Here is a 23170-nt window from a genome sequence, read left to right on the forward strand (position 1 = left end):
AGAGAATATGCTGATTTCATTAGTAACTGTGATTTTTAGCCCTCTGATGGATGGGCGAGCTGGGATAGGCTCCAGCAACACCATGACCCAACATAGATTACGATAGGTTGGTTTGAAAGGTAGTTGGAAAACCAGGATTTTGAGATTTTCCTTATGATGTGGAGTGCCTCAGGGTTCAATTCTTGGGCCTCCACTTTTGGACTCTAGCCAATAGTATCTAAACTCAAGCTGTCTTCAGCTAAACGAAGACAAAACACAATTAGTTGTTCATAGAAACTAGAAGGGCAGAATACACCTAACTAAAGAGCTAATTTAAATATAGAGAAGAATAAAGACCAACAGTCAAGTTAGAAACCCAGATGTCATGAAAGACTCAGACCTAAATGTCTGAGCTCACTTTAAAGGCACCACTAAATCTGTCTTTTATCATCCAATCAGAGTGTCAGACTCAGAGGTCTCATAGCCAGACTAGATGATTGAACTAGATGAACCTGAACTGTTAATCCATTTTGGTGGTCACAGGGTTGCTGGAGCCTGTCCCATGTACTATAGCAGGGGTCGGCAACCTCTAACAGTAAAAGAGCCATTTGGACTATTTTTATACGGATCAAAACCTAGAAGGAGCTGCATAGATTTACTTTAGCCTTTAGGAAATTTGGATAATTCATTACCATTTAAAAAAATGAATATTAATTATTCTTATTTTTTGGCATGATCAAAAGCAAAAATATAAAAAAGAAACTAGCATCAGTCAAAATGTGTTTTTTTTTCTTCATTTTTTACCTTTGTAGATGCCAAATTAGCCAAAAAGCTAGCTCATTGCTCTGAAATAGACTAAAATTCCCCAGTAAACTAAATTAATCAAAAACGTTAGCCTGTTCCTAAAATAAAAGCTAAACTCTAAATTAGGCTAAAAAATCTCAGTGGATAACAAATTATCCATAACTTTAGCTTATTGCTAAATGTTTAGCTAAACTCCAAATTAGCTTAAAAAACTCAGTAGAAGCCAAATCAGGAAGCTGGAGTGTCCAGAGAAAACCCACGCATCTTTTGATCGATAGTAAAAGCGATCCCAGTGGTCTTTTGATTACGATTCTGCTATTTTTAGCCAATTTTTTTTTAAAAACAGCGTCATTTTCTAGGACAGTTTCTATCAGATATCACAATCATGACTATTTCTTTTGATGTGCATAATGCATTCAATATTAGTGTTTTGATCTCTAGTAGACGACCTACTCATAGCTAATGCCTCTCTGTCCCACCATGCCTTGCACATTGTAAAACAAGCTATTTAGGTTAGTTCCTGTAGTTCGTTCATAGAAATTCATTTCTGAACTGTGGGCGGGATCGTTTCCAGAGCTCAAGCAGGGGCCTTGTGACCCACCAGCTTATTTTCTACATCACAAAGCTATTTTTCGAACTGGTTCACAATGACTTGATTAAAAAATACCCCAAAATGCAATTTTAAACTTTTTTATATATATATATGTATATATATATTTGTCCTTAATCATTAAAAATATACCATAAGAGAATGTGAAAAAAGATTAAACACAATTTTAATTTGGTCTTTAAAATCTAGATTAATTTTTGTGAGGCTATTGTTTATTTTTTAACCTTTTTTTAAACCCCAGAGTTCCAGTGTTTTTGTTTTTTTTTTATTTACTGTAACTTTTCAATTATTAATGTGATCAATGCAATTCCAGGAGATTGTGAAGGAGAAAATGAATGAAAGATTTTATGTTTCTCGGCTAAAACTGCATTTTTGCTGTTTTAATTTGTTTTGCTGTTGAATTTAATGTAATTTTTCATTCAAGAGCACTCAAACTGCAAATAAATCTGCTGCAAATATTATAATAGTTTTCAAGATGAGAATTTATGTTAGACATAAGAGTTGAGTCCTGACAAACAAAGGCTTTCCAACAAAGACCGTTTACTGTGTGAAAAATAGCGAGAAAACAAACACATGGCGCAGATGACTTCCTTTCAGGGGCCAACATCCCTTTAAAATCCTCATGCAGCCTTTCAGACGCGCAACTACAAACGCACGCATGCACTTCCCACGCACGCACGCACGGCGGAGAGGCAGCCCCAGAGCCACGGCCGCAGCAGCTTCCCTCATTGTGCTCACATGCAGCAGACTCAACACTTCCTGTTTGCTCTGTCGTGAGTCTCTCCGTATTTTCTTTCTTTCTTGTTGTTGGTGAAGCGTAAAGGAGCGCGGCTACAGCCACAGATCTGACTCCTGCTCCCAGGATGAGGCTTCAACTTCTGGCAGGAATGAATGAATGAATGAACGACAGACCTGAGGTATTCTTCACCCACCTGCGGAGGAGATGGAGACACAGCAGTGAGCTGCAGGTAACTTTCTACAACTCTTATAGATTTTAGACAGAATCCACAGCCTAAACTGACATGTTTGTGGTCAAAATTGTGGCAAATTAAACCCACTTTTCACCTAAATTTACTTGTAGAAGTTTGAAACATGTTGAACTTTAGCCAGTGTTATTATATCTCATCAGAGGTTTTTATTTTTTCATGTTAGAATGACTTTCTTGTCAGTGAGGGCATCATTCAGGCAGGGAAATGCTGCACCCCCCTCCTGCCAAGTATAGATCATTTACTGTCAGATCATGTTTGAGGAACTTGTGCTTTTCTGAGCTTTTTATGATTCATGCATTTTATACACAGCAAGGAAGTACAGAAACATGAAACACGCGTGCACAACGCGCCTGGATAATGACTTTTAAAACCTTTGTGGTAAAATATGGTAGCTTAGAAGCAACTTACACTTATTGAATTTAGGCATGTTTTTACTGGGATTGTTGACAATGACATGAAAAACCAATCAGTTGATGTTGTATTGGCAATTTTTTTATATATTTGGGGCAATAAAGTCCCACCCCAACTATGTTTTTTTCTATTGTAAACTCATTTCGGGGGTCTTTTAATTAGGATTTAGCCAAAATGAAAAAGCCTGTGTTGCTCTTTTTTAAATCCTCTCCTTGTTTAAATTCTGGCCTGCTAGCTTATAGCACCTCTCAAGCCCAAGCTAACATTAGCGTAGCAATATCAGAGTTATTCAGTCGTACAGTTTTGAGCCAAGTGGTAGTTCGGACAAAAAAAAAAGATTTTAATGGATCTATGTGATGCTTCATAATCGTAGCAGAGAAGGGAGACTTTGGCCCACAAGCTTTTCCAAACGGCTTGTTTTCTGCACCTGAGGCAACATAACTAGAATTAAGAAATACTCTGAAACTCCATCACAAGAAAAACAAGAACATATTAAAAACACAATTTTCAATATAGACTGGATTTTACTACAAACAATTTCGTTTTGAAATCCGTTTGCTTTGACAGGTTATGTCAAAACTCCCACAATCCCCCAGATGTCGTCATGCCTTTTTACTGCTATTTGCCAACTTCCATAGAATTTTACAGACTTGGGCAACTTCATTCATTTTTTTTTTTTCATGTGAAAACGTCTTGTTCTCTGGAATCACTTCACTATGTGGAATTGTTTCAAATCGGAGGGATTCCTGCATGTTTCTGATTAATTGATTATGTCCCCATGGTAACTAGGAAACATTGCAATGAATGAAAAAAAGTGTTTTAAATCACTAAACATAATCCTGTAGTTGAAGTATCTGAAAGTAAAGAGTCCGTTAACGTAAAATATATTAACAAAAGTGCAAATTCTGACTGCTGGCCTGTCAGAGGTCACATGAGGCTGCAGAAAAGTTCCTAAAAAATAGTTTAAACTGTGTGTTGTAGCTGCTTTTTTCATGAGATAAACAGAAATCCCCCTCTTTGAGGAATAGGGAAGATGATCGTTGTCCGTTATGACACCAAAATGTGTTTCCTTGTTTTGCTCTAAAACCATTTGAATCAAAACATTTTCGCCTGCCCCTTCCTGGTCCATCTTTCCTGCTCAAGCCCAGGAGGTATTGTCCTTAGAAAACAGCTGTGTTACAAAATCCCTTTGATTACAGTCATCTCCTCCGCTTGAGTAATAGAAACAGTTGACATTTAACTGAAGCATCAGCTCCAAAAACTGGAGCCTGAATCCTGATGTGACGCTCCGATCAGATAATGAAGGGTGGAGGCGGCTGCATGTGTGTACAAGAGGTGATGGCAGTATCCTAGCACGCCGCCGTGTTATTCACAGATATACTTCCTGTTTGTCTCTTCGTTGCTGCGGTATCTGTGAAATCTTTAGGTTTACCTTTACACCTCATACTATTGAGGTCGGCGCCTGTGTGTAGATGTTGTGCGCATACAAACACACATCTGTTGGTACACACAAACACGCCGTGAAAGAAGAGCAACGATCTCTCTTCTCACATGAAGTTTAGCAACCAGTGTTTTGACATCCATTCTAATGTTTTGTTCTACCGAAGCAGCTTCTGATAAGCTGTGAAAACCTGCGGTTGTTCGGTGTGTAAATGAGGAGCAAACAGGGTAGTAAAGTCAGTCGGGAAATCAAACGCCGGCTCCCTCCTGTTTAGAGGAAAGCGCTATAACTTGATGTGACAGCACTGGATATTTGCATTCACATTTTCATATGCTTATCAGTGTTTACAAAGGAAGTGAAGAAAAAGGATGTACTGAGCACCTCTGTTTTCTAGGAGATGAACTCTTGCTGGGTGATAACTTACTGTTTTTGGTTCGAGTTTGGTTCAATTCTCTTTATTTAGATTTCATCCATTTGCAATTGATGTTTATTAAGCAAAAAAGCAAAAATGATGTTGAAATATTTAATTAAAAAGGAGGTCAAAATGAATAGAGATGTCCTGTATCTCATTGGACATCCCACAGCTAATTCGATTTGTGGTAATGTATCATAAAGACCCACTCCAACCATCTTTAGATCTATTTAAACAGAGTTCCCAGTGGTCTTGGTAAAATAAAAAAAAGTAAAAAAACTTAAAAGTGTTGTTTTCTAAGACAGTTTCTGCAGAATAGAACTAGTTCATTTGAAATTCACATTTGAGTTGTGGGCGGTACAACTGATATGGAGCAACCCCGCCCCCCTTTCCCCACCCCACTGCTGACAGCTCGGAGAAAGGAGTTTGTAGCCCGTCCAGTATATTGTCTACATTACAAATAACCTCATTTTTAAACAGTATTTTTTTCGTCTGCTCTTGATTCACTATAATTTGACTAAAGAAATACTCATAAAAAAGGAAATTTTAAGCTTCATTTTCTCAATATATGTCCTCTAATATCAGAAAAAAATATGACAAGAATTTGATAAAAATAGCAAAAACACGATTTTCATCAGAGTGGGTCTTAAAGACATATACTGCTCCTCCAGTCTTTTGTTCTTTTTTAGAAACTAAGATATTTATTGTATTCAATAAAAATGGAGATTAGTACTAACAACTTCAAATCTACATAATCATTCTTAACCAAACATAATTTCTCTATAGCTGGTATCTAAGATGACAAACCAGCTTGGAATCTCCTCAAGTGATGAATCATTTTAAAACAGTGAACCAAGCAGTTTAATTAAAATCATGTTGAGATCATGTTTTTGGCATTTTAACATTTTTCTGTGGCATTTTTCTCTTGATGGAGGCCATATTTAAAATATTTTACAATTAAAACGGAGTATTTCTTGGATCAGGAGCAGATAAACAAACTTCAATTCTGATGCATCCACTAGCAGACAAATAGATCCATGACCGTCTTCATTTTCATCGTCTGAACTGCCATCTGAATTAAAACTATACAGCTGGATAGCTGCGATATTGACCACTGTTTATATTTTATTTTGTACCTACACTATTGTTAGCTTGGGCTTGTGAGGTGCTAAAAGCTAGCAGAAGAGTGTGAACAAAAGAGTTAATGGAAAATTAGCAGAAACAAAGAAAAAAAAACAAAACACTTTTTTTATTTTTGCTGAAAACGGTTGTATCAAAATAAAACACTTTTTCAACAGAAAAAAATATATATAGTTGGAGAAGGGTGTTATACTGAAAATAAGGAACCTTGATAGCAAAATAAAGAAAATTCTACTTAAGATGGTTTAAACCTCAGAGTTTAATTCAGAGAATCTTCAACCAGAGTAAAACTGTGTCCTCATCAGTGCTTTTTCTGCTACAGACAGGCTAGAAATCTGTAGATGCTTTAATCAAAACAGAATTTCACGGAAACCCGAAGTTGAAAACAAATGATTAGAAAAATGATGCCTAAAAATAATACATGTAAAGCCTGTTTGTGACCTCCAGAACAGCAGTTTCACCCCTAAATACAAGCAAATTTAAGATAAAACTTCTGTTGCCACATCTGCATCAGCTTGTGACATAACCAACAGCTGTCAAAAGCAGCTGATGTTTTTGCCTGCTGTTTCCTAGATGATCGCAGGTGTTCGTTTCACTCCACCTTGGATGAATCTGGTTTCCACTGGGAGCAATTGTGTGCGCTGAAGCTTTGGAGTCACTGTTATTTCCTTAAGCTGTGAGAGGCCGGTTCCCATCCAGTGGAGAAAAGCTCCCTGTCGGCCATGAGAAGGAGCTTTAGTGGAAGAATCAGTGGAAAAGACAGACACGCTTACTGTACAGAGATCTCCACGGTCTGTGGGAGCATATCTAAGAGCAAGATCACATCGCAACAATAGAAGCACCTGCTTCCCCAGAGAAGCAGGGAAGCTGTCTTCCTGTTAGGAAGCAGTTGGTAATGGGATCAGTGGGAGAGATGGGAAACAGTTAGTGGGGAGATGGGAAAAATATGGTACAGAGAGAAACTCATACACTGCAAAAACAGAGCCCCAACAGAAATAGGTCAAAAGTTCTTAAAATTAAGAAGAAAAATCTTCAATAAAGAAAAAAAAAATCTGCCAATGGAGTACCTAGAGCAATTTAGTCACTAAGACTATTTTTTTCTTAAATTAAGGTATTGAAAAACGTTCTTAATGATATAATTTTTCTTGCAAGACAAGAAACTGGACAATTTTTCATAAAACAAACATCTGTTTACTTAAAGTTTTTGCTGATTGTGTAGATTAGGAATAGTTCAGTTTGTCTGGGAATTGGTGCTAAAACATGAGAGCAAGAGATGAAGATTTATAAAGTGGCGAAAAAGAGAGGTAATGAGAAAAATGTCCTCTCAGAACCTGGAAAAGTCCAGCAGATTCAGTTAAAAAATATTTTACACTTTCTTTTTGTCTTGTTTGACGTCACACATTGACTGTGTCAGAACTTGTTTCCACTGAATTGTACGGTACAGTACGGTCTGGTCCGGTGTAGAATGGTCCAGCCAATTAAAGTGAGTGTTTCCACCATTGACCGTATAATCACTGGACAGCTCAACCCCTCCTCTCTCTTGTTCCAAATAGGAAGTACCTACTGGTTTAAGAATGCCAAAATCCCATAGACATCCATTGAGAAATAAACATTTTGGACCAATCACTCTTGAGAGTTACAATCAGGAAGCCACGGTGATGGCTTTGCCCTGATTTCGCTTGGGCCAGAGGTAAGGCATTTACTATGGGTGACGTCAACCCTTCTGTTGTCAGGTAAAATATTATATGTCAATGGTTTTCACTCAAAACTGGACCGTCATGGCGTATAAGGAGTGTAGACCTATTATGTGTCAAAGTATAACTTAAGTGAGACTAACTACAATAGAGGTCATCCAGCAGCTCTTTATTTTCTCCCTTGGCTTTTGGATCTTTGTATATACAAAGGACTTAATATTGTTTTAGAGAAGAGCAGGAATGCAGCCATTTTCTTTTGTCATAATGACCATCAGCCAATCAATGAATTTGATCATTTAACAACAGTAGCTCCCCCCTAACCGGTCCGATCCATTTTTCTATTTTTTTTTCCATTTTTCTACAACCAACGAGGGCCCAAAAAATGGTGCGGTACGATCCGGCTTAATGGGTCCATTTTATAATAGAAACGCTCAAAATACCAGACTTGACCTCTTAGTCGAAACAAAGCCTGGACCGAGTGAGTGTGACGCCACTCATAGAACGTGACTTATCGGCTCCAACCAAATGAAGTCAATTCAGTTGCCATTTTTTCATGATATGTGCGCCGCCATGTTGGAGCCAGATGACGTCACCAAGCAGTGATTGGTCTGGGTTGGTTTTAATGAATGTTTCCATGGCAACCACTCTCACTAATCAAGAGTGAACTTGTTGAAAGTCCACACCCATATCACTTGAAAGTAGGCTCCAAGAAATCTGAAAATCTGATGTTTTGATTGGTCAGTTTATAACTTGAATAACTTGCACTACAGAAAAATAAAATAGTATTAGCTAGAAAACATAAAAAAAAAAAAATGTAGCAGCAGGAACAATGGTTAGAATGACTGAGAAATTTCTATTTATTTCTCAATTTTGGCCTCTTGGAGCCAGCAGGCACCAGTACTTCCTGTTTGGAACACAAAGGGGGCGGAGTCACTAATTCCAGTTCTCTTCTTTGTGGAAGTTATTATCAATCACTGACCAGGAAGAAATAAAAAGGAAAATTGGTTGGTTCCACCACAGTCTGGTTATCATTTCTTCACTATTACTGATACACATTTGTTAAAATGTACTTAATACATTTTTTTTATTTATTAATTGGGCTGTGGGCTTGTTCATGTATTTATGTTCTTTTTTTTCCATTCTGTCCTGTTCTCTTCACTGAATTCTGACTCTCTCTTTCATGCTGACCCGCAGGTCCTACTTTTTCTGCACCACAGTTTAGGTGACCTAATTAAACCTGAAACTCTGTGATATAAACAACCTTACATCTCTAAAAAAAGACATTAGGGTGTTGCTTTTGCTGAGCTGTTGACATCACATGCAGTGTTTGCAGAAAACACTCAAATTTAAGAAGCCATCTTAAGGGGGAAGCCCAGCACATGCCTCTAAAAGGTACAACACTCACATTCCGTACATCCAATGATTTCTTTTAATTGAAATGCAACTGAGGAAATACACACATTTTACACAATCGCAACTTAAATTAAAACAGAATGGTTGAGTTTCTACATTTTTTCAGTCAGTTTTTTTTAACACTTTTGTGAGTAGAAAAAGAGAAGAGAAACTTAAGGGAAGTAAACATCAGTAGGTGAAGAGTTTTTGGATGCGATTGTTTTGGCTTGCAGATAAATGCAGTCTAAAGGAAAATCCTTCATTTTATTATGACGTGCTAAAAACCTGCAAATTGCTTTCAAATGCCAGTGACGACAGCCAGTTCCAACGCGCTGCAGCACCCTTTGGCTCGCTGTACAGCGGTACCGACCCTGTTTGAGCGCAGCAAGATGCAAGCCCAGAAAAAGTGGAAGTGACCTTGTTGACTCCTAGGGATGTGCTGCATACATCCTCTTATGAAATGGCACACACTCATGCATTAGCAGCTCGTCTAGCAGCTTATGGTTAAGTCATCAAAACAACAATCAGTCAGAAATTAGGATCGAAGTCACTGTTTTTGCACACATTAAAGCCTTTATGTGGTCTATCTGTGGATTCAACTTATTAGGAAACAGCCTTTTGAAGCAGAGAAGTTGCTTTTATAGAGTCATTTAAGGTAAAAATGACTGCATCATTCAAAGGGCTTCACCGCTTTGTTTCACTGTGTCTCCAGTGAACTCTGAGATGGAAGTGGGAGTCACCTCAAGTCTAACTTATTACTTCCTTCCACTCTCACCGGGCTCTCATCCAGCCCCGTCCAGCCATGACAATGACCGGAGCCCTCAGCAGAAGTGTCCACTGCGCTCAGCTCTGCTCTGCCATCCGGGCCTCCTCCTAGACACAATACAGCTCTGGGAGAAGAGGCAGCGTGGCCGAGATGTTTACATCTGGGTTTAATGTTATTGTTAATGAACTGTAACTGTAGGAATATGGGGCACCCAAATTAGAAGTTCAGCTTGTTAGAAATACAATGAGATTTAGACAACTTTTGCCACATTTTAGTCACAATAGTTAATTGCAAAGAAGTTCCATAAGTGGTAGAAACACCAGTTGCTAAATATATGCGTAAATATTATTGTTAAAAGGTAAAAACTATATATATACATGAGATAATCTAAAAGAAAAAGAATATTTTTAAATTTATCCCAACAAAAATTAAGTGTATTAGTTAAATATTATGTCTAAATGCCAAATCCTACATTAATTCCATAAATATAAAGATTCCAAGTTCTGAATTAATTGCTTTTTGTTGTAATTGCAACAAGTAGAAGCACAAGTTCAACACATTTGTTCTAAAGGGGGGGAAAGGGAAATATGGGAGGACAATTGTGGTGGCAAAAGAAAAAAAAAATTAATAAAACCATGACTAGATAAATAATTAAAATTACAATGTTCAGTCTGGTTCAAATCTGAATTATAAAGTAGTTTTTGGAGGGATAATGGTAAATCTTCATATAAATCTGGAACCCAAGCCGAAACATGAATGAAATTTATTTTATCTAATATAAAAAAGTATAAATGTACCAGCAAATACATTAAATGCAAGTTTTAGGTGTAGATTTAGAGATAGATGAAATCCCTACTTTAAATGGTAACGACAATTGTCTAGACTTTAAGTCAAATCAAAGCTTAAAGGTAAAAACTAGATGTTAGATTTAGATGTTATATATTTTTTGAAAGTGTGCGCATTGATCCCCGCCTGGGTTTTATGGGATGTTTTGGGATATAGCTCTGAAAAGTGTGGAGTGTTGAGTTGAGTTAGTACAAAAGTAAAAAAAAAAAAAAAACATTGACAGTGAAAAAGAAATGGACTGAGTGAGTGTGACATCACCCATAGGAGATTACTTACTTTTGGTTTCAACCAAAGAAAGTCAATTCAGTTGCCATTTTTTTGGTGATATGGACGTTGCCATGTTGGAGCCAGACGGCAATCGGTTAGCTGTGATTGATCAGTCGTCAAATGTTTGTAGTGTTTGATTGATGGATTCTCTTGAGCCCACTTTCAATGGAACGGGTGTGACCTTTCAACAAGCTCACTCCTGATTGGAAAAACTGGTTGCCATAGAAATTTAGACTCAGACCGACGCGGCTTACTGAGAACGTCTGGCTCCAGTATGACAACAGACATCGTGGGTTAATGGCGTCTGAATGTGACTTCATTTGGGTGATGTCACACTCGCTCAGTCCAATTCCCTCATACACTCAATGGTGAGAGTCAGCGTTTCTATGGCGACAACTCTCACCAATCAGGAGCGAGCTTGTTGGAAGGCCACATTTCTTTCACTTGAAAGCATCCTCGGTAGAATTTATCAATCTAACGTTTTAAACGCTTGATGTGGAGCCAGTGGGAAGATTTTACTCAGGCATCTGATTGGTCAATTTATAACTTAAATAACTTGCAGAAGAGAAAAAAAAATATTTAAAAATTATGATTTGAAAAAAAAAACAAGTAGAACAAGAATGATTATTCTGACAAATGTATTGAGTTTATTTCTCAAATGACGTTTGGCTTCTTGGAACCAGCAGACACTTCCTATTTGGAAGGTGAGGGGGGGTCACTCAGTCCAGTTCTCTACATAGTCAATGGCAACACCCTAATTTTTTAAGTTTTTTATTTTTTTATTATTTTTTTTACCTTATTGGGATTAATGGTCTTTCCAAATACAGCGGAATAGCATTTTGTTAGATTTAATCCCTTCATGCCCAAATGGATTTACAATTATATAAGCAAATATTCTTCAGTATTTTTTTAGTTCAAGGTGATTCCAAAGTAGTCCGGTATTAAGATTATATGTTGTAAATGAATAACATTTGACATGAGGGGTCCAGCTTTAAGTACAAACAGTAGATCAGAAATGATCAATAACCATGCTTGTATATGTGTGCTTTAAATACTTCAGTCCAACCTCTAACCGCTTCCTACCACTCTGCTGTTTTGTCACCTCTGATTATTAACTAAGTGGGCGCAAAGATCAAGAAAGTTAATTATTATTTCTATAAATTTTCCAGTGCTGTTTTTTTTGGTCCACATTTCCTGTGAACACTGAGATATTAGTCACTCTTTTGGGGGAAATTTAGAGACGTTTTGTTCTTACTCATGACTGCGTGAAGATCTGTGTACCTTATCTGGAGGGAACTCAATTTTAAGGGTTTTTTTGTATTCGTTGATAGAAAAATATTTAATTTAGGACTGAATGAGCCTAGAAATTATGTTTTCTTTCTATCTATTCTTTTGACTCTTATAGTAAATTGTATCTATTTTCTTTCGTAAGTTATTGTTTTAACAGTTATAAAAATTCTTGGTCTGTCTGATTTGACTGTGTAATCTATTTATTTGTCAAAAGAACACCCCACCGCTGGGTGGATGTTTACAAAAACACAACTGAGGCTGAAATGCAGCTTAGTGTGAAAAACTTTCAGATGTTTTTAGGTTCCCTTTTTTTAAAAGAAGCCACGGCCACTATTTAAATATCTATCAGTGTCTCACATTGATGTTCTTCCTCACAATGCTGCTTCACCCTATTTACATTTGAGGGTATTCTTTTGTTCACTGTTTTGTGAAGGCCCCACCATAACGTTTGTGTCTGGTTTTTGGTCGTCTGGAGCATTTCAACACTCTTTGGAATCTGTTTGTCAAATTTGCAGTTTTGTTTAGTTCATTGTCATGTTTAATCAGCAGGTTTAGTTATATAGAGGGAAGCGTCACATACATGTGGCAGATGTGTAGGTGCTTCGTCACCGTGGTTACTAAAGGTCTTACGTCTCCATCACCATACCTTACACTGGTACAGTAATAGTTTTATTTTATGTCAACCTGCTGGTATATCAGATAAACTCAGCCCCGTGTGTTACAGCTGTGCATTTGTCCGGTGTTTACTTCTTAAAAGAGATTAAACTTGAGATTTATTTGCGTTGTCTTGTACTACCTTCTTAAAGGCCCCTCACATTCATTTAGAGATTGTCAGCAGTTTAAAGCTACCCTCAGTAAAAAGTAGTACACTTGAAGTTCATTTTATTAAGTAATAAGTATACTTAAGTATAACTATAGGAAGTATACTATAGACCAAGGATGTGTCATGAATACTTTACAATATAAACCTAGTTTATAAAAAGCAGCCTCTAAGTATAAAGTTTCATTTTGAGTCAGATGTAGTATACTTGTAGTATTCTTAAATAGGCTACTTTTTTGAGAATATACTTGCCTTTTCATAAGAGAATCTTTTCCAGTATTTGCTCACACTATAAATAAAGCTAGAAGGGGTTTTCAAAATGTATTAATAATACATTATTTTAAAAAAGGCATGTTATTTGTGACGGTAAATATTCCCCAGCTATAGGTTACAGAACATTATTTCTCAAACTCTCCTCATTTTTCAAAATGTATTTTGAAAACTGAAGCTGCACTGGTGCTGTGGTGGAGCGGCTGACCGCTCCAGAAGATCGCAGGATCGGTTACCGCCCGACCAACATGTGTTGAAGTGTCTTTGGGCAACACACTGAACCCCACATTTCTCCAGGTGGTTGTAGGTTTTCACCAATGTTTGGCACGGGGGCTGTTTAATTAATTAAGTTTAATTAATCAAATAAAAAAATTATTTAATTATAAATGAATTTCATTAATTAATGTTGAGTGTTTTAATGAACGCAATACACTTCCATAAAGATTCAAACCTGAGATAGACTATAAAATCATTACTTTATTTTTTTTCCAACACATATTTAAAAATGTCAAAGAAAAACATGCATATATTAAAATATGTGCAACGTTTTGCATTGTTGTGCGTGTTCTTACAGATCAGGGTGTAGTAGTTGTGAGTCTTAGTAATTTCAAAGGGTAACAAGGATATGGAGCAACAAGTGAGTGTGTGTTTGTGTTGGCTGAGATCAGTGTGAACAAATGCTAGAATTTACTAGTGTACCTGAATGCAGCCATAATGAGCTTTTAAAGAAAGCGCTTAAGTGAGGGAATTCCATGCAGTTACATACACATGAAACATGACATCTTTTTTTTTTTTACTTTAAATACCATTTTATTAAAATCTTAATGATCAATTTGGATGGAAGAATTTTTTTCACCTTCATACATCAATATTTAATAATAAAACGTCTACAGGACACACAAAGTTACTGTTTACAATAAAACAAGACAGAAAGAGAGAGCTATAAAAACATTCAAAAACATACAAATTGGAGTGAGTCTTTAAATGATAGATGTACATAAACAATATTTTTTTTAAAAATCTCTTTAGTTGCATTTATTGCAATTTTTTTTTCTCTGAGTTCTTACATGAAACTATCGGTTTAACTGAATTAATACAAAAGTTTGTAAAGCTGTGATTGAAAAAGAGTGTAGGTGGGCCTGATCTCCATTTTTTTTGTTTGATCCTCTGTGGGGTTACAGTAAGTGATGACCTTATGACTAATTCCAGTCAAAATAGTTGTCAGGAGACAGTAATGTTCTGAAAGTTCGGTTTCTAGATCCACATCAAAACTGGTGCAAGTCTGAGGGGGAATCTGTAGATCATGAAATGCTGTGGCGATCAGTGGACAATTCTAAACAGATTAACTTCTATTTTTGATGAAACACCATCCTAACCCTCTATAGCAGCTCTGTTTGCTGATCAAATCCGTTTTTTTGTTGTTGTTCTAACAGTTTGTTTACAGAACCGTACATGAAAAATGATCAGAAACAGATTTTTCTAAAGGATATAACTCATCAAGAAATGTGCTCATAACAGAACTGAAACAAGTTGCCACACCTGGTTTCTTCTCTGTTGCTGCATGAAAAACAACCCCACAAGACGACGTAAAAAAAAAAAAAAAAAAGTGAAGTTCAGCACGTTTGTATGAGTCACTAATGAAAATCATTTTTGCCACAAATGAATTACACCATCTCTAAAAGATGTGTAGCATTTTTCTAATCAAATCATTTAATTCCCTTTTCCTCAGACATGTAAATCATCATAGATTACAGAGGCTCCTCTGTGCAGCTCAGCAGGTAATTGTGCTAAACTGATGGGTTATCCATTTGTTGAAACAAACAGTAACCATAAAAAAACAGTTTCATCTTCCCTTATTACATAGAAATTTCCCTTTATGGCTTGCGTGTCCTCTTGGCCTGATTTCCATACTTACCGGTTGATATGCCTTTATGCAAAAACTGGTGTGATAACCAACCCGTCATAACATGCACAAAAGACAGGGGCACCTGTGTGCGCATGTGAGCCTCTGAACATTACTGAGGAATTGAGCAGCATTCGAAGATAGCATTCCACAGAACATGTGAGTGGGCATGGCGTTATGAAACTCCTGTGATTAATGTCAACTCTCCTTCCTGCCCCTCCTCAGAGCCTGAGTGGGGAAGATGCAGCACACCTCGTGCACAGAGGATCGGATCCAGCATGCTCTGGACAGGTGTCTGGACGGGCTGAGACAAAGCCCCACAGCGGCACACCACTGGAATGGTAAGACGCCGGGCGTGGAGCGTTGGGAAAGGACTCTCTGTAGACACTGCAGAGTAGATTTTTCAAGGGAATGCTGTTTATATTTGAAATAAGTCCAAGTTTTAGTGCAACACTGTGTTTTGTCACTATCTAACTAACAGATTAATGTGTTTTTAAAGAAAAAACAATTAGCCAAAGTGACAACAGGCTTCATTTTTTGTATTCTTTACACCTTTCCATTAACATTAGCGCATATATTTCTGAAATACTTCAATAAATGAATCAACTTTATTCGTATTGCACTATTCGTACAACTCAAGACTTCACAGAAACCTCTATATCTCAAAAATCTGCTTAATAAAATGAGCTCAACTGAACAAAACAGACAGAAATGAATGAATGAAAATGAAGGTTAAAAACCTTCCACCTGTCGAATGTTTGCGTGACTTTTTCTTCTGCTGTCAGCGTCATATCCAAATGCAGTTATACCTCTTTTCCTGAAGCCTTCACCTGCACCTGGTGCATGCTCGCATGCGAAACAAACCAGCATTTTGTGTTTTTGCTTCCATCTCTCCCATTATTTTGCCAACAGAGTGTTGGTGTCTGCTTCAGAGGGAACCTGGAATGAGCGTGCGTCCTCCCACTGCAAGCAGAAAATGTCAAACAGTTTAATGCTTTAATTTTAATAGTCCAGACCGATGCTTAAATCTAACTTAAATGTTCCTTTAAAAATGCAACCATCCTCTCCCCTGGAATCATTTATATTTGTATTTTAACTTTAATGTCTTCTGTAATCTACAACATCAACTTCTATTTTTTATTTTGATTTGCGATTTTTTTAAAAAGCGTAATTGTTATTATCTGATTTCATGAGTGATGATAAAGTCCCCATATAAACATCAAGTCTGACGAAAATTAAGATGTTCTAAAGTAGTTCTTTGACTAAATGTTTTCTTACTTCATTTTAAATATCAGATAAGAGGAAATGTATTTAGAAAAATACATAAAAAAACAACACCAACAAGGAGACTAGAAGTTACTGTGATTCAATTGGAAAAACTGCATCATGTGCAGCTCTAGGGATGATAATTCAGTGAACACAATGAGGAAGTTGGGAAAAATGTTTCTCCTAAATGCATGAGCTATTGACACGATAATCGGAATATGGAAATGTTACCTAGACTGCAGGTTATATAACATCACTGTGTTGCTTCCTGAGACCTTGAAAAGTTCTGAAGTGGGAAAAAAAAAATCAGATTTTTACAGATTTTTTATGTATTTATAATTATAATAATAGTTTATTTACCATTTAACACTGGTTCTTTGATTTGCTGTAAATTTTTGCTTTTCTCCTTCAGAATCTGCTGGAAATACGTTGATCGTGTTAACGGTTGAAAAGTTACAGAATGTTTAAGATTTTGGGTTTAAGCGTCACCAAACCAACACCTCAGGTGTTTAAGGGTTAAAGGGGGATTGTAGTTAAAAAAAAGCCAGATCCCAGCCAGAAAAGCCAAATGTGCCTCATATGGTTTAAAAGTGAGCTGTAAATGTGCGCCCAAAATAAGTTTGTCCACAGTTCCAATGGTGGCCCCACCTTAGTTTGTCCACATGGGGTTAAGTGGACACTCAGTGGGTAGGCTCGCTATGCTAGCCAGCCACCCAGTGGACAGTGTAGCGAGCTCCTTTATAGCGAACTAGAGACCTCCACTACGACGAGCTAGTGAGCTCCGTTGTAGCCAGTTAGCGACCTCCCCTGTAGCCAGCTAGCGACCTCCCCTGTAGCGGGCTAGCGAGCCCCGCTTTATTGACCTAGCGAGCTCCTCTGTTGTGCACTAGTAAGCTCCTTGAGCTAGTGTCCTCCCCTGTAACAAGCTAGCAAGCTTTGTTGTATCAAGTTAGCAAGCTTCGTTGTATCAAGCTAGCAAAATCCCCGGTTACAAGCTAGTGAGCTCTGCTGTAGCGAGCTCAGTTGTATTGAGCCTCACTGTATTGAGCTAGCAAGCGCCACTGTATTAAGCTAAGGAGCTCCACTTTCCACTGGGTAACTAGCTATCAAAGGAAGCCTATCCATTGAGTGCCCACTTAAGCCAATGTGGGCTAACACGGTGAGGCCACCATGGAAATTGTAGAGAAATCCCATTTGGGGCCCACATTTTCTGCCCACTTTTATACCATATGGGCCCCACTTAGCCTTGCTGGCTGGGATATAGCCAAAAAGACTATTTTTCATGGGCATGATGTATAAAAATATAATAAATACATAAGCAAAAACTTACTATACAACTAGATAATATACAACAACAAAACATACCTCATCTGTTAATCACAGCATCAAAGCAGGCTTATCTTATCAGCTGTACAAGATACAATTTCAATTTTTTCGAAGGCCTTGCATGTTGTTTGCAATTCTGCTGAAGTAGAGAAATAATGAAGAAAGGCTGGTTAAATTTACAGTTAAGATGCTTTCTATTTTGACACATTTCCATGTCCTTGTTGTCAGACCTCTTTTTCTCCCAAATCTTTGCAAATCCCTATTAAAGTACAGCAAATCCAAAAATTTGATCTTATTAAGTAAAAATACACTGTTTGGAGAAAAATCATCTTATTAAAAAAGTTTTTCATTAGCCAAATAGTTTTAGTACATTTGACAATGGGGTAAGACTTTTTGACTTAATTCTAAAGAGCTCGCTTTTGCAGTGCAACATCATGTGAACCCGAGTTGGTCTCCAGATCTAGGCTGCTTGCTCAGTTAGAGATTTGACGTCATTCAAATGACACAAATTCACCCACAAATATGCCATCAAGCTCGGTACAGGTTTCAAACTCGACATGGTTTGCCCCCTTTAAAAAAATGCTCTAACCTTCCTGTGATGGCGTTTCTTGGAACGTTTGCATTTTTCTCAGAAGCTTCAACCTGAGACCCACATTTAGATGTTGTGTTCTCTGAAGAGTCAAGCAGGAGGCTGTTGTTTGTTCACACTTTCGCAACGCTCAGCCGGAGCGTGGTGCTGATGAGTGCAGGGGCGGCCGACCGTCTTGCTGGTGAGGCTGTTGAGATGACTGAAGGAGCGTATTATTATATTGGGTGTTGGAGGAAGTTGTGAGAGTAGACAGCTGGGAGGAAGTGGTGGCACAGACCGCAGCGTGAGTGAAGCGTCGTGAAGCAGCAGTTACAGTGGTGCTGGGCATGCGGACGCATCAGATCTGTGCTGCCGCTTGCGTGTCAGCGTCAACCAGTCACACGCAGGATGACGCACAAGTTCAGAAACGAGTTTTGGGGTTTTTACCCCACAAGTCAAATGTTGTGATTTACATGAGAGCAGAAATCTGTTGAGGCTCGGTTTGGTTTCGTGCTGTTATTTGGCGGGTTATTTTTGTGATATTTTCTTCATGTTATTCTGCTGCTTCTCATGCGGATCAAAGCGACAACTTTACATGTAGAGTTGTTTAAAATACAGATGATTTTATTATGATGCAAATTGTTCTTCAAAGAGTGAGACATTTTAATAAATTGACATGCTTCCTGGAAACCTTTCCTGTATACTGAGGAGAAATGCAAATACATACATGAAAAATATATTAAAAAATAATAATTAAAAACATAAAATGAACTTGTATGCTTTTTCCCCACCAATACCCAATGCATTCTCACTCCTAAATTGTAATTTTGAACTTATGGTTTGGGCTCGCTCTGCGTCCCTTTTTGACGTTTTGGGTGTCCCCAACTCGTCGTTTTTTGATGTACTGGCTGTTCCCATTAAATCACAGGTCCCCAACCCTTAGGACGTGATACCAGATGCAGAACCGGTACCGGGTTAGGGTACCGGGTGGCTATGGTGCAGCACTAGGGCGGCTGACCTGAAGATTTGATTCCCACCTTGCCTGCCCATGTGTCAAAGTGTCCTTGGGCGAGACACAAATTCTCAGTGTGTGAATGGATGAATGGGTCTGTGACTCTAAAGCACTTTGGGCCTTTAAGGAAGTTAGAAAAGTCCAATACGTATACGCCATTTACCATTTACTACCTGTCCGTGTCCCGAGAGTTGGGGACCCCTGATTAGCGTATGTATTGTTTTCCCTTTCTGTGGCCCGGTACCAAGCAGCCCTCAGACTGGTACCGGTTTGTGGCCTGGAGGTTGGGGACCCCATTCTTAATGTGAACAGAAAGCACGTCAAAAAACACCCAAAACATCAAAGGTGACACTGAGGGGACCTGAACCATTTACATCCATATTTGACCAGTTGGGAGTGAGATTCATTTGGAATATAAGTCAAATATATTAAATTATATTCCAAATGACTAAAGAGACGGGCATAAAAGGGCTCCATCCGATTGGCTAGTAACCCGAGGGTGTGCATCCAATTGATAAAATACATAAAAGGCTTAATTTGATTTATTAAATACTTCAAGCTGTCATGAGATTGTAACCATTTAAGCTAATCATTTATTCTAATTTATGCCATTTTTTGGGATACACACATCGCACAGGCTGATATTGCAGTGACAATATTTGTTTTATTTATTCTACAGGCCCAGTTCACACAGAGAATAACTCAAATGTTTTTTTTTTGGTCTTGGAAGTGAACATCTACTGCATATGATTAACAGTTATATTTCTGAGATTGAATTCTATAAAGGTTAATTTAACAACTACTGTAATCAGAATATATTTGAGATTGTTTTTTTTCTTCATGAGGAAAATACCTCACTTTTAAATCTTTATTGTTCTCATTTTGCCCAAGTAAGCAGTGAGGACACACACTGAACCTTTCCCAATTTTTGGAAAATGCAAGTAAAACAGACCGACTAAAACTGACGCATGGTGTTCCTGGTGTTTAACTACATTCCAAGTGTCAGAATTTTTGACGATCTTAGCAACATTCTAAACCCGTTCAGCATTATTTCAAGTAAAAATAATTAAACATTTTTCATATTTCATGCTGTTTATTGCAGAATTGATCCAATCTCTCTGGTTGAATTTCCAAGTTTCTAAAAATAAGGCAGTTTTTGGGCTGACTTAAAAGAGATGAAGGTCTTTTTACTTTAAACTCAAAAAAAAAAGAAAAAAAAGTTTTCATTCCAAACTCCTTCTCTAAATAGTTAACTTATTGTGTAAAAACTATCTTAGACAATTCTCAATTTACATTATGTGTAAAATGCACTGATTAAAAATATAGATATAGGTTTTTGTGACGTGGATGTGTATCTTCAGTTATTGTACGCTTTTAATTCAATGAGATTTTTCTGAGAACAGTTGGTATCTTGTAGCTTTTGTTACAGTTTTGTGTGGATAACAAGTTAAAGTAAGATATGATATGCCTCTGTTGCCACTATCTGCATGTACAATGAGATTAAAAGCAGTCACCATATCAATACAAAAAGATAATACCAACAAAATCAAAGCAAATATAATATGTACAAAATATAGACATGTCGGTTATGTGCAAAATATACACTTTTGATCTTTGCATTCAGTGATTTTGAAAAAACAAAATGAAACAATAAAGAGAATAAAAATATAAAAAAACAAAAAAAAAACTTTAACTCTATCATAGCAAAAATTGATAAAAAATCAAACAGTTTTGCATAACATTACTGAAAAAGCTAAAATTATATTACTTTTTTTGTTTTTAATATAAGTGTCAGCCAACAAAATGATAAGTTTGGAATTTTTGAATTGATATTTGAATTACTTCTTTAATGCATTCTTCTTTTGTCCTAATTTACACCAAGGTCCTTGTTTTATTTCAGTGCTGATGTGCTCAGCCGGCCAGTCAATGAACCGCTGGAGCTTAGAAGAGTTGGTGAAAAGAGATCCGGAGAACTTCCTCATCCTTTTACAACAAATCATCAGGAAGACAAGAGAGGTGAGAGGACAAAGAGCTTTACATCATGAAATATTCCGATGTTTCCTCACTGTGTGTGCTTGTGTGTGTGTTTTAGGTTCAGGAGCAGTGTCAGTACGAGCTAGTGGCTCCGCTTGCCATCATGTTCTTATCTACGCTGCTGCAGGTACAGACTGTCACTGAAGATGTTGTCAACACAATCGCATTTTGTCACCATTTCGTCCACAAACAAGATCGTTCTGTTCTCAAAAGGTCAAAAGCTGAAGTCCGTCACTTTAACCACTATGACGCTTGTTTGAGGTGTAACTACGGCTACGGGGTTACAAAAGAATATTTGAAAGCACAAATTCTGCTGGTCTGACAAGAAGCTTTTCCCTTCCAGACACTTCTGCTTTTCTGTCTGCCTGATGTGTTGTTTTGAATTTGATTGAACCGAATCATTGTTGTGGGCGTAATAATGTTGTCATTATTCGATATAAGGCAGGTGCTTGGACATAAAATGTATAGTTGGGCCTATTTTTCTGACAAAAAAGTTCCTCTAGCAGCTAATAAAAGTAAATATTTTTCAAGTATGTGTTAAAAACTAGAAAGAAACACAATTAATTAAATTCCATCACAGCACAATAGTAGTATGTGTTCATCATTCATTATGACGATGAAATTGACCATTTTAGTTCAGGATGTTTTAAAAACATTAGTGTAAAAAATATTTTCAACACAAAAAATCATTACACGCCTCATGTGACAAATATAATAGACTGTATACTTGTGCACAGTGGTGTGTAGGAATGATAATGTGCCCCTGCAGCAGACTGGTGACTTTCATGAGTCCTTTGCCCTACAGTAGCTGGGACAGGCTCCAGCAACCCTGTGATCCCGTTAGGGATTCAGAAAATGGATGGATGAATCCTTGTGAAATGTTGGTTTAGTCTCATTAAAATAAATGTACACTCTTGTTGTCTATTTTATTTATGAAATTGGATCGATACTTGAGCTTTGCTTAAACTGCTACGACCCCGTCCCATATAAACATAGATGGGTGGCATTTTCTTAACCGGCTATAACCCCTTCGAGCTTTCGGAGCCTGATTGGTCACTGATCTGTCGCAGCGCCCTGTTAAATTCTGTTTTGAAAAACTGTAGCTTTTTAGTTGGGTGTTCCTCCCTGACGTGTCATACTGGTAGCTCTGCAACTTCTGCCCCATATAATTTAATTAAATGCCATAATTATTTTTCTCAAGTTCCTGAAATCTGGTTCATTTTTTAAACATCTATTGAAAAGTTAACTAGTATTTAAAGAACTTGGAAAAATAACTCCTATACAGGTAGAGGCGACATTTATATGACAGCTTGCAAAAAATACTTTTATTCCATGAAACCCAGTGACTCAAATGTCTTCTAATTCCATACCCTTAAACAATTGTCTCCTTTGCTTTCAGACACCATACTGTCCTCCAGACACAGATCTGCTGCAAGAAGCCATTGAGGTGTTTTACGTCTTCCTCACCTGGCCTGAGCCTTACTGCAGTGTGTGCAGAGAGCTCCTCTCCACACTACAGCTAGAGATAAAAGCCCCAGGTAAGCCCAAATTATTAGAATGGGTTTCTATCTATCTCCATTTTGAGACACACAGCCCAGTAGTTTTTTTTAAAAGCAGTTGTTGCAGCACTCCCCCTAGTGGTAAATCTAATTATTACATTTCCCAGTGTATGATAAAGTAAGGAGTCACCTGCAGAAACAGGTTAATTTTTTGTTTCAGGAAGACTTCTTTATTTCAAATTTAACATTGACATGAACTATTTATAACACTAATACATAAACAGAACAGAAAATACAGGAACTAAACCAAATTACTGTCAAGAAATCCACATAATCAGAGGAACTGAATGAAAACATCTGAATCGTCTGAACGCCGTTTCATTAACGGGTACATTTTACAGGAAGCTTTGAAATTCCATGCTGTGATCTAC

The 23170-nt window shown here is 37.4% G+C and overlaps 1 protein-coding gene and 1 long non-coding RNA gene across 3 annotated transcripts in view; one reads left to right on the forward strand and one right to left on the reverse strand.

Annotated features, from left to right (window-relative positions):
* Nucleotides 1-1320: 1320 nt before the first annotated feature.
* The window catches only part of pik3r5 (phosphoinositide-3-kinase, regulatory subunit 5), a 31748-nt gene continuing 9898 nt past the window's right edge, over nt 1321-23170 (forward strand). Inside the window, exons 1-6 of one of the 2 annotated variants that reach the window (XM_024289706.2) lie at nt 1321-2166; nt 2256-2361; nt 15260-15375; nt 21107-21222; nt 21299-21367; nt 22640-22778. In XM_024289706.2, coding sequence (XP_024145474.1) covers nt 15276-15375; nt 21107-21222; nt 21299-21367; nt 22640-22778 — 424 coding nt within the window. In that variant the 5' untranslated portion in view covers nt 1321-2166; nt 2256-2361; nt 15260-15275. Of the gene's footprint in view, nt 2362-15259; nt 15376-21106; nt 21223-21298; nt 21368-22639; nt 22779-23170 lie in introns of both variants that reach the window. The other variant, XM_036213479.1, reaches the window with a different exon arrangement.
* LOC112157138 lies at nt 15369-16715 on the reverse strand. The gene is made up of 3 exons (XR_002921094.2): nt 16661-16715; nt 16532-16586; nt 15369-15997 (listed from the first exon to the last, which is right to left on the reverse strand). It is a non-coding gene; the product is annotated as an uncharacterized LOC112157138 (long non-coding RNA).

This window comes from Oryzias melastigma, linkage group LG1, assembly GCF_002922805.2.
Source record: "Oryzias melastigma strain HK-1 linkage group LG1, ASM292280v2, whole genome shotgun sequence".
In the NCBI taxonomy this organism is placed as follows: domain Eukaryota; kingdom Metazoa; phylum Chordata; class Actinopteri; order Beloniformes; family Adrianichthyidae; genus Oryzias; species Oryzias melastigma.